This window comes from Drosophila nasuta, chromosome 3 (assembly GCF_023558535.2).
Source record: "Drosophila nasuta strain 15112-1781.00 chromosome 3, ASM2355853v1, whole genome shotgun sequence".
Lineage (NCBI taxonomy): Eukaryota > Metazoa > Arthropoda > Insecta > Diptera > Drosophilidae > Drosophila > Drosophila nasuta.
The window spans coordinates 20,771,596-20,785,201 of record NC_083457.1 but is presented as its reverse complement, the minus strand read 5'-3'; the positions used below and the strand labels follow the sequence as shown (position 1 = coordinate 20,785,201).

The 13,606-nt window shown below is 35.4% G+C and overlaps 2 protein-coding genes across 9 annotated transcripts; both read right to left on the bottom strand.

Moving 5' to 3' along the window:
• Window positions 1–173: 173 nt before the first annotated feature.
• Window positions 174–10,340, bottom strand: LOC132790060 (solute carrier family 12 member 6). Of its 8 annotated transcripts, none has more exons than XM_060798483.1 (22): window positions 10,192–10,340; window positions 9,015–9,146; window positions 6,550–6,741; window positions 6,354–6,487; window positions 6,205–6,287; window positions 6,047–6,149; window positions 5,751–5,856; window positions 5,559–5,688; window positions 5,376–5,494; window positions 5,094–5,312; window positions 4,880–5,036; window positions 4,508–4,767; window positions 4,174–4,426; window positions 3,486–3,848; window positions 3,227–3,413; window positions 2,935–3,150; window positions 2,759–2,866; window positions 2,439–2,492; window positions 1,253–1,342; window positions 785–918; window positions 488–627; window positions 174–413 (listed from the first exon to the last, which is right to left on the bottom strand). In XM_060798483.1, the coding sequence occupies exons 2-22, from the start codon at window positions 9,124–9,126 to the stop codon at window positions 322–324; spliced, it is 3,252 nt and encodes a 1,083-aa protein (XP_060654466.1). In that variant the 5' UTR covers window positions 9,127–9,146; window positions 10,192–10,340; the 3' UTR covers window positions 174–321. The 8 variants fall into 8 exon arrangements, with proteins under 8 accessions (XP_060654466.1, XP_060654467.1, XP_060654468.1 ...); XM_060798484.1 differs by lacking the exons at window positions 9,015–9,146; window positions 10,192–10,340 and adding exons at window positions 7,518–7,681; window positions 8,141–8,379; XM_060798485.1 differs by lacking the exons at window positions 9,015–9,146; window positions 10,192–10,340 and adding exons at window positions 7,518–7,681; window positions 8,229–8,379.
• Window positions 10,341–11,466: 1,126 nt separating this feature from the next.
• LOC132789771 (WD repeat-containing protein 47) lies at window positions 11,467–13,471 on the bottom strand. The gene is made up of 5 exons (XM_060798028.1): window positions 13,330–13,471; window positions 12,812–12,966; window positions 12,361–12,757; window positions 11,948–12,171; window positions 11,467–11,880 (listed from the first exon to the last, which is right to left on the bottom strand). Exons 1-5 carry the CDS (start codon window positions 13,363–13,365, stop codon window positions 11,655–11,657), a joined length of 1,038 nt encoding a protein of 345 aa, XP_060654011.1. The 5' UTR covers window positions 13,366–13,471; the 3' UTR covers window positions 11,467–11,654.
• Window positions 13,472–13,606: the final 135 nt, after the last annotated feature.

Below are 13,606 nucleotides of genomic sequence, written 5' to 3'. Positions count from 1 at the left end.
AAATAAGATCCGATTTAATATAGAAAAAGGCCCAGCTAGCTGTACCTTTAATCTTGTAAATGCACTCACATTAACACATTTCTTGTTTTTTAATATCGGAAAAATTAGTTCCTCATGCTAAAAAGTGATTTCCCAGACAATTTTAATTAAAAACACATTTTATTTATTGTTACAATTTTTGATATTTTATTTACGTAAAAATAAAATATTTGGACATATGATTTAATATAACAAATTAATAATAACCTTCATTCAAAAATTTGATTGATTCTTAAACTTGTCTAATGTTGCGAACTCTTAAAACCTGAGCGATTAATGCTCTTAAGAGTAAATTGTTATTACTTCACGACCTCCTCCACGAACCATTAATACTTTTTCAAGACCCTCCGTCAAAACTTCCAGGAATTCCATATCTAAATTAATAAAACAGGAAAATGTGTGAGTTGCTTTAAGGATTCTAAAATTTGTCGCGTGGTGATGTACTTACAATTGCTTTCACGTTCCGGTCTCACTTCCCTTGGAGGACCTGGTAAATTCATTATGACCAATTGGGCATCTTGTGATTTCTCCACTATAACTTCGTTTAATTTTATTGCCGTGTGCATGCGACGAACATTGAATTCATCTCTGTAAACAAAGAATTATGAAATTTCACAAAATTAGTAAGCTACAAATTTTGGACTGGAATACGAAAAGGACAATATAAGATCATCTTTTAAAAGTGTAAATGGTTTTTTTTACATTATCTCATAATATGCTAAATAATCATTTAGTCGGCACTTACGGCTTTACACTTGATTTCAAGTTTCCGTCAGCTTTCTCAGTTGACTCGTCTTTATTAGATGTAATATCAGGTGTTTCCGAGCTCTCCGGACCATCTGAATCAATTGAATTGCGTTTTTCCTCATTGTGAGTATCCTGAATCGTATGAAATTAGTAAAATTCATTATATTATTATTATTATCTGATATTCAGAAATTCGCATTTGTAATTTATCCAGTGCGCTTTAAAAACATAACAAAAAGAAATTATACTTGAAAATAAAACTTTACGATGAAGAACTTTGAAATGACATTGAAGTTTAAAGGCATGAAATATTTTAATCCTAAAAATGTCAGTATAATATTTAGATATTGTTTTTTTTTGTCTGTCATCTCATTGTTAATTTTTTTTGTTTATCACGCTTAATAAATATTTATTTAGTTTCTTATCGTATATTATGATTATTTGTAGGATTATTTCGTATACATACGTGGTGTATATCTTCGATGGTAGGATCGGCAAACCGAACTTTCGACGCTGTTTTAATGGCGTCGTAATGGTGGTCTACAATTGTTTGAACCTGAAATTGTTAGCGTAAAGTATTTACATACATATACATACATTCGTGTGTGCTCAGTATGAATTAGACCCCTTACGTTTGGCGTTTGGGCTAACTTGTGCCGAGACTTAACACCAAACTAATTTGATTCGATTGGGAGTTTCATTACTCAATTTTGTTCAAAAGCAATTTAAAATACAAAAAATTAATCGATACAATTGAGTTGGTGTCAAGACTTTAAACACAAGTGCGTCTTTAAACAATATTGTGTAGTCTACTTATATTATCAAGAACAATGCTGGTTCTCATGAAATATATTCTAATGCAGCTGGATGTCATTATACAACCTTAACCAACCTTAACTTTAACTACATACTATGTTGAGAAGCTATGGACTTAAGAAAGCTCACGCTTTTACTTATTATTTTAACAGAAATATTGTACATACATACATATGTATGCACAACCATACGATCATACATGCAACACCTACATACATACATATAGACTCGTGCAAAAAAGATAGATAAAATGAAAAATAAACCTTTAAAAAAGGGGCTGTCGAGACAACGACTGTAAAATACCCTCTGTCTAAGGTATGATTGATTTTATTTTTTCTCTGTATAAAAGCAATGCTAAGTGCAGATCAAAATTAGCTTTTCCATTCCGTGGAAACATATAATTTCACACTTAAATATAAAGATGATATATTCAATAACTGTGAGACGGATTTATTTGTAGCAACAGACGGAACTGTACAAATCAAGCGTATGATTCCTAGACTCCTTATATGTATATGAATGACTGAATGACTTGTAAGATATTCAATAATCATGCAATGTGACGCTAGAGGATAGCACAGACACCCGTGTACGCACATCTATAAGAATAGTAATATGTTTCTATGGAGGTGACTATAATGACAATCACGAAATACCATGATGAAGAGAGTGTGAGGCAAGCAATAGTTCGGTACACATGTATGTAGATGTATGTATTATATAGTACTTATGATAATATCAACAGATATGCCTCGAATATTATATATAGTACATCTATAGACACTGAGAGTTTGATATAGTTTCGAAATTTCATATTGTTTTTCTTTTTGCTTTACCAAAGATAATTTATTATCACTGGGTGTTTCCTTATAATCCATTATAGTTTGAACCTTTGATCAAATATACAAAGTTTGAAATTTTTAAATTGATCTCAGTATTAGATAGAAATAGTTTTGTTATAGAACAAAATCGTTGAGATAACAATTAAAAAGAGGAGAAATCAATTCATGAAATTAAATAAAAGTGCGACAAAACCATAAATCGTCCTATACAGTTAATGGTAGCATCTGAATGGAATGTATGAGTATGTAATATGATGTATGCATAATTGATTTATATAAATGGAATGAGATGATCATAAGGCAAGTGTACTCACTACGTTGGAGTTCTCTTTTTTGTTTAAGCCTAATGCGCGTAGCATTTGATTGCGCTGTTCCATCATGAGAGTTCTCTCATACGTGTAAGCCGAAATATCGCTATTATTCTGCAAAGTAGATTGATTGGTTGATTGATTGATTGATTAATTGATGTAATGATGTAATGAGAGCATACCATTTCAACGACTTCAACATCCGCTTCAATGCGCAGATGGTAAAGGAATGTCTTCAGATCTTTCTTCATTTGAATTGAATTGTCTTCGATTTGAGCAACCGTGAAAATGCGAAGTTTGCAATTGCGCCATGTCCTATGCTGCTTTAGCAGGAATGGCAGTAGCATTAGAAGTCCACCATCGTGGACAATCCACCAAATATCAATATTGCCGCCAATCTATAGAAACAAAAAATCAAAAATAATAAACAAGTGTTAGTCGCAACACTTTGGGTTGTAGTTCTTGCGCTCTCACTTTGTGATTGGACTCGGGATAAAAGTTGATTCCTTTGGGCACAATCAGCGCCATGTGGCAGGCAGCAACGGTGCGCACAGTTTGAATGAAAGTCTTCCAGCTATAGCGACCCTCCTGACGCCAGCTATATGGCCAGCCAATGATCACGGTATTTGGTTTCATGCCACCAAGGCCAATTGTCTGAATGCTGTGTCGTCAATCAAGTAAAGTCAAGTAATCAATTACAAAAGTTTGCTTAAAATAAGTTATTCGAGCTTACACTGAGCTGAGTCCCTCGCCAATTTCCTGGGAAACGAGCACATCGCAGAAGCCCTTGACCTTCTCGTCCGTCATGTATTTGCGAAGCGTAGTCTTGGCATCGACTGCCTTATTGGAGATTTTTGTGTGATCGCCTTTTATCACAGACACGCAAATTGTCAGACCCTTGCCCGCCTTTAGTTGCGTGGCAAACGAGAAGATTTTCCTGTACTTCGGCACCAAGTTGTCATTCAGTTTCGACAGCACCAAAATTTGTGGACGCCAATTTTTCGTATGTGGTGGGCCTTCCTCCAGCCGTTGCAGTGAATATCTAGCTGCCGTTAGTGCCATACCGCGGATGCCATCGCCCCATTCCTTCTCAGCACTGGAAATGCAAAAAAATGCAAAACACTCAATCAGTCAGTCATTCACAATCGAAATAAAGTGTTTTCAAAGCATGATTTAACTTATTTGATTTTGTAAAGTTCATCAATTTTATCGATCAATCAGTCAATACTACTGCAAAATTTTTAGAATGTTCTCAGACAATCATAATTAGACTTTGTTTTCTTCAAAACTTGCTGTCATCTTCTTTTCATTTCGATTCTTACTTTGCTTAATTGATTGACTAACCAATGATCCATAAAGGCTCTAAATTGTGCTCCTAATTTGAGTAAATTTTTATTGATGTTGCTTGCTGTAAGACTTACCCACGATATTCGATGTATTTATAGATGATAATTGCCATGCTGATGGCAATGAGTGCAAAGTACCACGATGTCATAATCATCACTGATATGCACAGGGTCAGGCCGATCAGCGACAGACTCCAGTGATAGAACTTGAAGCGTGGTCGCCAATTCGGCGTTCGCAGCAACGTTTGAACCGCGCACGCTAAGTTCACAAAGCCGTAACACATCAGGAAAAACATTGACAGCAATGGAGCCAACAGATCAACGTTGCCTGTGTGGAGATCATAAAAAAAAAATACAATTCATTTGTAATATTATTTCAAATGATAAATTATTGAATAATCATTATTACCGAGCAAAATGCCGCACTGGCAAATGACAAGCGTTAATAGCAGCGCTCGTACTGGCTCGCCGCGCTTTGAAGACTTGGCGAATGGTGCCAAGAAAGGTATGATTTCATCCTTGGCAATGGCTTGCAGAAGACGGGGAGCGCCCGTCAAACTCTGCAGACCAGCGCCCAGAGTGGAAAGGAACGAACCAATCAAGATGACCCACTGATTGGGCCACGCAATGTTTGCCACCACCAATTTGCCGCCAATCGACTGCCCAAACCTGTGAGGCCACAAAGGAATTAAAGTGAGAATAGCAAATGTGAGAACATGGATCCGAAAGTGTTAGTAAATATAACAATATATAAATGTTATAGATGGTATGGCAAACTCACTTGTCGCGAAGCAGTAAATTATCCACAGTTCCGGCAAAGAAGAGTACACTCGATAGATAGACAGTACTTGTGGTGAGAATGGCGCAAATTGTGCCAATTGGAATACTCTTCTGTGCATCAGCCAGATCTCCCGAACGGTTCGATCCAGCCATAATGCCTAAGCAGAGTTTAATGTTTTAGACTAATTGAAGTGGTTGCTTTGAGAATCGTTTACCTGTCACTGAGGGAAAGAAGATGCCAATGAGCAGGGTGAACGAGGTCGTAATGTCGGCCATAATTTGATTGTACGATTGGCCACTACCGTTGTCAATATCCTCTGATTTTTGACCATACGCAATGAATTGTCCTTTGTCCAAAAATGATGGCAGTATATTGTCATAGAAGACGCCGCTGGCGAGACCCTTAATGCCCTTGACCCTTGTTACATTGTTTTCTGGAAATTCAAATGATTGCATTAGTAAGATCGGTTCGTTGACTACTCATTAGTTTGACTTACTCATGAAATATTCTTCGCACATGTTATTCGGACAGTACAAGTCGTGTAGCAAAGGATCCTCCTTTGTGCAGTTAAGGATGGGGATGTCCTTGAGCACACGCTTTCCCAGCACGCACAGGCTAAAATATCAGTTTTAATTACATTAAACATTCATTCGAAAAATCATTATGTTCCGCAACGTACTAGAGACTCTCATTGCCGTGTATGTTGTCGAAGATGCCCACGTAGACTGCAATGATGGAGAAGATAACACAGGCCAAGGCAACCGTGGCAAATTTGTTCACAAACTTTACGCCCAGAAATACAATGAGACCTAAAGAAGAAAAGACTTAATGTATATCGAATGTTACCAGTTAACGCCATTTGGGCACTTACCCATGAAGAGCAGCAATATTGTGCCATAGACGCGGAAGTTATTGTACATGGCCTCTGCATCCTTGGTAAAGTCCCCAAATATGGATGCCCACGGAGCCATGTAAGTCTACGATAACGAAAGAATAATATTGGACATGATGAATAGTAAAACTTAATCAAAACATTCAATATGATAGCAAAAGTCTGCTAAATAAATCTCAAACTATTGTAGAAATTTTATTCTTACAAATCTTTTATTGCAATTGTGTTAGGACTCGTATAACTTTGTTAACTAAACTCTATATAGAATCACTTACCAATACGATTTCAACGGCGCCGACAATGTACATTGCCGCCGCCAGCGTTGTCCCCGTATAAAACAACATCCCCACTGCGCCGCCGAACTCAGGACCAAGTGATCTAAAGGAGAAGCGTGTCAGCTAAGAGATCAGTGGGCTAAAGTTAGTTAAGTTACCGAGATATCATAAAGTAACTGCCGCCCGCCGGAACCACCCCGTTCGTTGCAATTGCCGACATGGATATCGCCGTAAGCATAGTCTAGAAAGGAAATGTGACTAATTCAAGGGAGATCTGGCTAAATATCAAAGTTTTCTTTCTGCTTACCACACAACAGCAGGTCAACACAATCAAGAAGCCACAAACCGCGCCAGCGGTACCAACAACCCATGTTAATCGAATGAACAAGATTACACCAAAGATGTTCTGAATGCACGGCAAGAATACGCCAATTAACGTTCCTAATCACGGTAAATTTGAATTTATAAAAGTGTTTGCGTTGTATAGAGGGGGAGATATTCACCCATGCGAGCTGATGGCGGCGCTGGCTTGGCATCAGGATCGGTGGCAGCTGGTATCGTGTTTTCATAATTGGCAATTGATGAAATGAATGTTGAGATGTGAGGCCGCGTCTCCAGATCATCGTCGTATAGGTACAAGTTGGGGTCGATTGTTGATTTCTGATTCTCCTCCGCACTGTGCACATCGCGTGAATCTGTTACTCCCGCAAAATGACAAAAGGAAGAATTTCAACATAATGAGTCGTTGCAAAATATGCGATTTTTTCATTCATGTATAGTTGTTGTTTTAACATTATTATTATAAGCATAGTCCACTGCTTTTCTTTACAGCATAATTCACTGCTTGCAGTGGCCTATAAAAGCGACGATCGTATCTACGCATAAGTATATTTGGAACAGTTATTTATACATTTGAACTGCTTGATAAGCTGTATGCAAAATGATCGTTACCGCTATTGTTCTTTATATCTAATCACACTCTTCTTATACATACATATATAATATAACTTAAACATGTATTTCATTACAGAGTTTTTTGTTACAAAAATCTTATTTCTACAAACAGCTATTAAAATTATATCGTTTTTTGATTACATATGAAATAATAAAATAATAAATTTTCTGATCGCATAAGGGAAATAATAAGTACAAATTATGTCATTGCACTGCTTTCTTCTAAAATACTTTTTAGGTGATCTTATACGTGTAAGTTAAGTTATAATTACGTAAGTTATACGTGTTGCACTGCTTGTACTCGCACCCATAACTTATAAAGCAGTGTATCGGGCATAAACTGCTTTCCTGACCTTCACAATGATTAATAAGCCTATTAACGGATGCTATTTAACATAAGAACGTAAGTAAAAACTACTGAAAATTATTGAACATTTGCAGACAAGCAAAATCTTCATGTAATAGGTGTTAACAAAATAACCACTCCCAGTTGCAGCAATCGGGCTCATATTCATACCTGCAAGCTTGGTGTCGGAAGTTCCATTGTGTTCAGAAGGCATTATGTTCATGTCGTCGGTGTCATCCTTTTCATTATTACATTGCATGTTACCGGATTAGTGTAAAAAAATTACACTACACTCTGCGCCCAGATCGCGATAAATCACTTCAATATAGCCAACACTTTTTTTTTGTTTTGGGCGTTATACAGACAACATATCAATTATTATTATTATGTAATGCAAAGCATATTCAATTGGCGACCAGCTATAAAATTCGATTTTCCCTTGAAGAGACTTTCATTTTTAATTTCCTTTTTTGGCTATGCAAAATATGAAATAACTTCTTAAAGTTGATGAAATAAAACTTGCAAAATAATTAAAGCTACTTTTTCTTTTTTTCTTTCTTTTTTTGTCAGTACTCAGCAATTCCCTGTTTCTCTTTAATGGCAGACAAGAGAATTGGGCCAGCTACCTCGCAAATATGTAGCTTGCAAATAAAATCTAGGTCAAGAATTTTAAGCCCACCAAGATTATCAAGCATATGAACAATTAGGAAATACAAAAATTAAGTTTCAACAAACTCGACGAACACTTCAAATTGAAAAGCGATTTTGATATTGGTCTTGAAAATTGAACGCACTTTGATTTAGGTTGAGAATTATTATTAAATCCTTTACAATTTTGGCAGTAGGGATTCTGCAGTGAGTGTTGAATTGTTGGATATGAACCTGAATTTTATGTAACTTTGCACATCGTTTTGTCGTTTGAATTGAATTGATTTTTTAGAATTTTTTGAATGCAGCGAAGACGCTAAAAATTGTGATATTTTTATGCGAATTGAATAGAATAGAAAAACTTAAGAAAACTGGTTTGTATGCTACCGAATAAAAATTATGTTGCCCAGGACTCTGAGCATTAAACTTGAGATGAAAACGAAAGCTTCTGTCTACACACAATTTCACCCCGAGAGCAACAGAGAGAGAGAGAGAGCCAATTGCAGATGCCAACGTTTGCAAATCCTTGTTGTCCTCCTCCCTCCCACTCCCACTCGGCGCTCACATTGCTTTGCACACCTCTTTACACAGCATCAGTTGGGTGTTGAGAGTCAGAAAAAGCCCGCACACATTTGGTGAGCTGCTGCTCTCAAAGCTCGTTGAAGTGAGCTTTAATGTGCAGGTTGCGGTAAATGTGTCAGCGGGACATCTGGGACGTATATGTATAGTATACGCACATGCATACTCACATATGTACATACTGTAAATGTATATTTGTATAGCCCACACATATACAGCAGATACAAATCTTAACCTATTAGCATACTAATGCATTGATGTTGTCAGTATTTATTACATACAATCACACAAGTATTACAGGTCTGAATAATGTGTGAATAACAAGTGAGAAAGCGAGCTGCTTTTAAGACGCACTGCTTGAGTGATTCAAGCAAGCCCAGCAATCAGTTCATACGGCGCAGCATTATTCTATTCACAGGACATTAGTAACTCATAAACTACCTTGTAAATCATCTTGTGTATCGCCTAAAAGTTTTCCACTCGCCGATTCATCCTGCAGATAATCCAATACAGTCTCTTCGTCTGTTTTTGTAACTTGAAATCTATCCGGCATAGTTGTAGCTTTGCAGCACTCTGAAACAAAGACTTGAAACTTATAATATATTGTATTATTTAATCGCTCTTAAATATTAAAGTGTTTTTACATAAATGTGTACATCTATATGTACACACATTTATATGTACATACATACATAGGTATGCACGCACAAGTCTGCTTTCACAAAACGATAAGCATATGAACGAACACACACACTCCTATCTTGCTACCTTGTCCGTAGATTGAAATTATGAATATCCTTATTGCTGTTATTCACATTCGACGAACATAAGCAAAAACACTTTATCTAACACTCCTAATGACATATGATCAATTGGTACTCATACACACATACATATGTATGATGTATATGTGTGAGCATCTGCCCATACATATGTATATGCACATACATCTGTATGTATAAGTCGGTGTTTCTGTGTAAAATTTACACCATCTGATCGACTGCAGTATCTTTATCTTTTTACGCACGTAAATGCATACATACATATGTATGTACATATGAATAAGTAACTACATTATAAGAGTGCTGATATTACTATAAAAGTCATGAAAATATGTAGCTATAGTACTTACATACATACATACATCATATGCAAGAAACAGAAATAAAAATTTGTAATTGATAAAAATAAACACCTTGGTAATACTGAATTAGATATTACTTAATGCATGAACTTATCGCAAATCAAGTGGAACATTTACACCAAAGCCCCTGCATGTTTATACATACGTACATACATATGTGCACTTGTCCAGGCAAATAGACGTACATTCACGCATCGATATGTATGTACATATCGACATCAACACTTAAAAGTGAATTAATCAAAAGTACCCGTTCTGCCAACAAAGCTGCATATATGTATATACATTCATACATAAATATATATGTGTGTGTGTTTGTAAGTACACGCACACACATACACACACGTGCGTGTATTTCCAACAACTTACACACCAATGTACACGCAGAGGAACGTACACATATTCAAACATGCACACATACATACATACATACAGATGCGCCTGTCTATGCATATGCATTAAAATGATATTTACTTGAGCAAGCGCCTTTTCTCCAAAGTGAACAATAACCGGAAAATTGTTGTGAACTTCCTTATTTTGTTATGTTGTAAAATACTGCAGCTTAGTGCACATTTATTTTTCTAATATTATGCGAACTTTTCAATTGTACGAATAAAATTAAACTATCATATTGAAGGCGCATGAGTAACAGAAAACAATTTTCTACTGTATATAATTTGGAGTCGCGAGTTGGGGGAAATACTGTTGTATTAATGAAAAAAGTAACTGAAAAACAAATGTCGAGCATTTAGGACACCACTCGATGGATACCGATTGTACTTTAGAAAAACAAAACCATTATATATATATATACATATATATATACATATGTATCTACATATGTACATACATATAATAATAAGTGTCATACTCACATGCTTACAAATTGTGTTTGTTTCATTATGAATGAAAGTGAATATTTATGTTTGTATTTATAATGCTGTACAAGTACATATATTTATATATATATAGATACATTTTTAAATGTATGTATGTAATTATTATTATCTGCTCATAAAACAGACAATAAAGTTAACACCTGTATGTAAACGTCGCGTATATCATAAAAATAATATCGATATCATGCACTTCGACTATAGATTGTATTAGCATATGGATATTGTATGCCATACATACATACATACATATATACAAATTTGTAAGCGTGTGTACGAGAGTACATGTGATCTCTAAGCATGCAAAGTAAATTCAATACATGATCGATCTGAATTAGTTTGCGAACTAATCCTTGTTTACTTATATCGAAGAATATGTACGTCAGAAAAGTATTGTCATAATTTATACATATATGCAAAAATAGATCATGTTAAGGTATTATAGTATTAGCATAAAATGACATATTCGATCCCATAATGAATGTACCTAAAGCACATCGTGTTTCATGTTTTTATTCATTTTGCAAGAACTGAACTAAAAATATTCCAGTTTGTGTTCATAATTAGATTCCAATTGTAATTCATGAAACGAACTAGTTGGAATCAGTTCTTAAGGATTCAAAATAATTGTAATGAATTTGAGTGTCAAAAGAACCATAATTTAATAATAATCATTTAATCATCTGTAATAATAGTGGTCTGGTTCTAGAAATTTACAAAACCTATATTATACAAATATTTATTTAAATTCATTAAAAAAAATACATTTCCATATTTAATTAAATATAAACGAGTCGAAACTATTTGTGATTATTTTATTCTATTCTATTTTTTTTTTAATATGCACAAAGTGACAAGTAAAAAAGTTATAGGTCTTTGTTCTCATTTCCCAATTTAAATTACTAGAATAAATATTATTACTACTATAAAAATCTTTTATAAAATAAAAATGTATAGTATAAAATCCCAACATGTTTTTTTTTTGTCCGTATCCGTTATAAGCCGAAGATAGGCATTAATAAAGATTTATCAATCTAAACATTAAGAAGGAGGTAGAGCCCATAATGTCGCTGTTTTGTCCGCAGACGTTGAAATAAACGAAAAATCGGTCGGATGCCATCTGATTGTGATCGCCTTGTCTTTATGCCTTGCCACAACCACTGACGCGAGATCGTTTGCCAGATCCCCCTGTAAATCGGTCAGCTTGATAGTATTGTCGTAACTACATGTGAGCATATAGTAAGCAGAAGGCGAGAATCGAACGCATCTGAAACATGAATTGAAATTATCTATTGATGATTTTCGTGTAAGATTATTACAAATCGATGATTTACCTGATCTCAGCATCGTGTGGATAGAAACGTTGTATAATCCTATTACCACGTATATCATAGAGAAGGCAAGCGCTATCTGCGTGTCCTGAGACAAGAAGTCGTCCTGTTGGATCCACACAAACAGCTGTTACTGGAGAATTTTGCAGTGCTCCCCCCTTGTACTCATTGTCGAATGAGTTGACCGCAACGTTCACTCGGAGATCCCAAAACCGTATCGTTTGATCCTGTGAATAACAAAATAATTCTAAGAGCAATTGGACATAATCATAAATAATAACTATCACTATTATCGTAAGGGTTTCTGAAATTCTGGTTTCGATCGCATCATAAACTGGCTTTACCTTGGTCACACTTAAATTAAGAAAGGCGAAGTTTTCACTCTTATAATAGTTTAGGGTATTCCAAATAATTACCTGGGATCCCGATACGAACATGGCATTGTTCCAGCTGTAAAGCGATGAAATGTGTCCAGTGTGACCACTAAACACTTGGAAGGGCATCCCCGTCAAACAATCGGTGACGTAGATCTTACAATCGCCTGCTCCACCACTGACCAATAACCGTGATTTCGTCGATGAGTTATTGAGAAAACACATGTCTCTCACAGTGCCATCGTGCATATTAAGTTCGACCTCATGGCCCACCAGCTGATTGGTGTCTTTATTGAAGCGCATGTACTTGATAGTTTTGTCATTGGACCCAGTGGCAACGAGTTCGCCATCCGCAGACCAGCAAGTACAATAAATGGAGCCTCTGTGGTGTTTTGTCCGTTTGCACAACACCGAGGGCGGATAAGTCTGTTGATCTTGTCTAATAAATGAGTTAAAATAAATTCAATGAATTGGCTAAATGGATAACGTATACCTTAGCTTGGAGAGTTGTGGATACTGGCAAATTCGAAATGTCTTCGAATTTGAACCCACGGCGTAGAGTTTGCCATCTGGATGGAAATCAACACTACGAATCGCCTGCGAGTCAGATATCGTCGTCACAGCTACGAAGTGGGAACGATCGTCATTCTGCATAATGAAATGTAATGTTAAGTGAAAAGTATAAGTTCAAAAAATTTCATGCAGATTTACTCTTCTTATACTTCTTATACACTCCTCTATTTGTCTACAAAGGCATTAAACATCCAAATTTGGTAAGACTAGCTCAGATATAAACTCATCGACATATTTTAACGAAAATGTGATATATAGTGATTTTACAAATTTTGACAATAATTAATTTTTTACAAAATCTAACGGTAAAGTTTTGTCAAACTAAGATATGCTAACAAAAAATGCATATTAACTGAAGTCAAAAGCCATAAATGCTTACGTCTGCTTAACATTTGCAGTTTTGCCACTAAAACTTTAACAACTTTAGCGTTTACGAACCTCTCTTAAATTTGCGTCTCTCTCGTCAGAATTCATTAAGTTATCAAAAGAAAAATTAATTTGTTTGTTTTTTTTAAATATATTGAATTAAAGTTTGTGAAATAACACAAACTTTGGGCTAGGCACACGTTAGTAATATCCAATACGAATATCGTTTGCTATTAAAACGTATCAGAGAAGTTCTTAAAATGAAAGTAGTTACAAGTGTTGTAAAATATTTAATTATCTTAAAATCAACAATTCCAACTCTTTATTAGTTAACTATTTATTTAAGATG

Bases quoted from the DNA above. Each gene is read 5' to 3' on its own strand.
- LOC132789771 (XM_060798028.1), bottom strand. From the start codon at position 13,365: ATGAATTCTGACGAGAGAGACGCAAATTTAAGAGAG. The intron at 12,967-13,329 runs GTTCGTAAACGC...TTCATTATGCAG, and splicing joins GAGACGCAAATTTAAGAGAG to AATGACGATCGTTCCCACTT. The intron at 12,172-12,360 runs GTAATTATTTGG...TGTTATTCACAG, and splicing joins TGTTCGTATCGGGATCCCAG to GATCAAACGATACGGTTTTG.
- LOC132790060 (XM_060798483.1), bottom strand. From the start codon at position 9,126: ATGCCGGATAGATTTCAAGTTACAAAAACAGACGAAGAGACTGTATTG. The intron at 628-784 runs GTAAGTGCCGAC...CTTTGTTTACAG, and splicing joins TTGAAATCAAGTGTAAAGCC to AGATGAATTCAATGTTCGTC. The intron at 414-487 runs GTAAGTACATCA...TTATTAATTTAG, and splicing joins ACCGGAACGTGAAAGCAATT to ATATGGAATTCCTGGAAGTT.